The following is a 2715-nucleotide window of genomic DNA, read 5'->3' as shown; positions in this document are numbered from 1 at the left end:
ATACCCGTTGCCTCACATACATGACCTCGCAAACATTCTGCACGATAAACATATATTGTCCACATTTGATCTAGTCAAAGCATACCACCAGGTATGCCGGTCCTCGAGGAAGACATTTCAAAGACGGCGGTAATTACGCCCTTTGGTCTATTCGAATTCGTCACCATGCTTTTCGGCCTACGAAATGCAACACAAACCTTCCAACGACTCATGAACCAGGTCTTACAAGGCTTAGAATGCTGTTTCGCTTACGTAGACGACGTGCTCGTAACCTCAACTGACGAGGAGTAACACAAAAAGAATCTACGTCAGGTCTTCTAACGACTCCAGAAGGCAGGCATCACGATCAATCCAGCTAAGTGCAAATTCAGGCAGAGGAACATATAATTTTTTGGACACGAGATCAACAGCGACGGTATCAAATCTCGGGCAGACAAGGTAAAAGCAATCACCAATTTTACACGACCTGAGATCATAATTCAACTCCATAGATTTCTTGGCATGTTAAACTATTATCGTCATCACCTCAAAAATGCAGCAAAAAATCAAAAACCGCTGAATGAGCTACTAAAAGACAGTAAGAAAAATGATAAAAGACTTGTGCCTTGGAATGCCGAGAATAGCCATATTCGAGACCTGTAAAGCGGAACTTGCAAATGCTACTCTACTGGCACACCCGATCGAGGGAGCAACATTATTTCTCTCCACTGACGCATCGGACACTGCCATAGGAGCTTCACTAGAACAGGTGAGCAATAATCAATTGTCACCTATAACATTCTATTCTAAAAAAACTCTCCTATACACAAAAGAAATTGGTAGCACGATCGAGAGCTTCCAGTGATCTACGAAAGTATTAAATATTTTGAAGACATACTTCAAGGTCGCATAATCACTATCAGAACTGATCATAAATCACAACCCATGCATTCAGACAGCGATTAGACAAAGCGTCAACTCGACAAGCTCGACAGCTAGATCTGATTGCTCAATTCACTACAAATATTATACATATTGCTGGACAGGTAAATAGTTCCTGACACGTTATCACGTATCAGTGCTATCCAAGTTTCAGTCATTACTACTACAGAAGAACTATCCAAAAAAACAAGCGAAAAATGAAGAGCACCAAGAACTTCTCAAAGGCAAATCAGCTTTACAGTTAAAAGAATTCACAATTCACCAGGCTCAACCACACCACTTTACTGCGACATCTCAAAAGGCGCTATACAATCTTACGTCCCAGAAACTCTAAGAAAACGAATCTTCGACGCCGTGCATGGAATAGCATACCCCAGAGTCACCAAACATCAAATTGGACAAAAATTCGTTTGGCCGAAATCAACAGAGACATTATTCATTGACCACGTACCTGCCTTCAGTGCCAGCGTAACAAAATCCAATGGCACACCAAAAACATTCCGCAAAAGATTCCAACACCGGACCAACGATTCTACCAAGTTCACTTTGATCTCATCAGCTCTCTCCCAGAGGTAAGAGGATGTAAGTATTGTTTAACCATGATTGACCGCTTTTCCAGATGGCTAGAAGCCATTCCACTCCCCAACATGGCTGCGCAAACAGTTGCTGCAGCATTCATTGACGGTTGGGCACGCTTCGGCACATCTGCCGTTATCACCACTGATCAAGGCAAACTATTCAAAGCCAGTCTTTTCCAGGCACTCTCGAAATTTCTGGGCAGCAAGAAGACCAGAACGTCTCCTTATCATCCAGCGTCAAACGGCTTGATTGAGAAATGGCACCGCACTCTTAAAACTGCGATAACCTGCCACGAAGACGGAAGACAATGGCTAGACCTATTGCCTACAGTACTGCTAGGCCTGCGCACATGTCTGAAAGAAGATCTGAAATGCTCTCCAGCTGAGTTAGTCTACGGCGCACTGCTGAGAGTACCCAGAGAATTTCTAGAAAACCTAGATCCGACAGAAAACACGGAAACCTTCGTTATGGCACTTCGTAAACCCATACTATAACTCCGTCCACAACCAACGCATCACCATGGAAAACGGACAGCCTTTCGACAACAGCAACTAGAACAGGCCACATACGTTTTCGTCAGGGAAGATGACATCCGAAAATCACTCCAACATTCTTACACCGGACCACACGAAGTGATACGCAGGAAAAACGAACAAATTTACGTGATCCACATGAACAGCCGTGACGTTGCACTATCGACAGAAAGGCTGAAACTCGCCCCTTCTTACCTATCGCAGAAGAAGTATCTGAAAAGGAAGCAGCAGAAAACATGGCTGTGGCGCACTATATGCCAAAAAAGAAAGGTGATAAACCTAAAAAACGATTCGCGCCTATTCATCTGTAATCACTTCGAGTACATGTGGAGACACATTCACACTTACATATACACACACACATACATTCACACTCTTTTAGGTACTTCATGCCTTATACTCAGTTAGATATACTCCGCGACCAGATGGCGCGTTCTCACGAACACTATACTCAATTGCCTATCTAGATACACTCTCATAATATTCTTTCGTCAATCGTTCTAAACACGACATCATTCTATTATATTGTCGCGATTTGATATTGTATGTACTAATAAACGAATATTGTTACTTGTGAAATCGTGTGCAATCAATTACCTACATTCATTATATGTAGCAATCCGCTACAATGGTAACGCATCGAGAGAAAGATGGTAAATATATGAGATAGCGCACACAGCGG

The 2715-nt window shown here is 42.8% G+C and overlaps 1 protein-coding gene across 1 annotated transcript; it reads left to right on the top strand.

The window, feature by feature from the left end:
• Positions 1-586: 586 nt before the first annotated feature.
• Positions 587-1994, top strand: LOC108748527. The gene is made up of 4 exons (XM_018486752.1): positions 587-748; positions 935-1025; positions 1187-1493; positions 1541-1994. The coding sequence occupies exons 1-4, from the start codon at positions 587-589 to the stop codon at positions 1992-1994; spliced, it is 1014 nt and encodes a 337-aa protein (XP_018342254.1).
• Positions 1995-2715: the final 721 nt, after the last annotated feature.

Source organism: Trachymyrmex septentrionalis, unplaced genomic scaffold, assembly GCF_001594115.1.
Source record: "Trachymyrmex septentrionalis isolate Tsep2-gDNA-1 unplaced genomic scaffold, Tsep1.0 scaffold23, whole genome shotgun sequence".
Classification (NCBI taxonomy): Eukaryota; Metazoa; Arthropoda; class Insecta; order Hymenoptera; family Formicidae; genus Trachymyrmex; species Trachymyrmex septentrionalis.
This window is presented reverse-complemented; position numbering and strand designations above follow the sequence as displayed.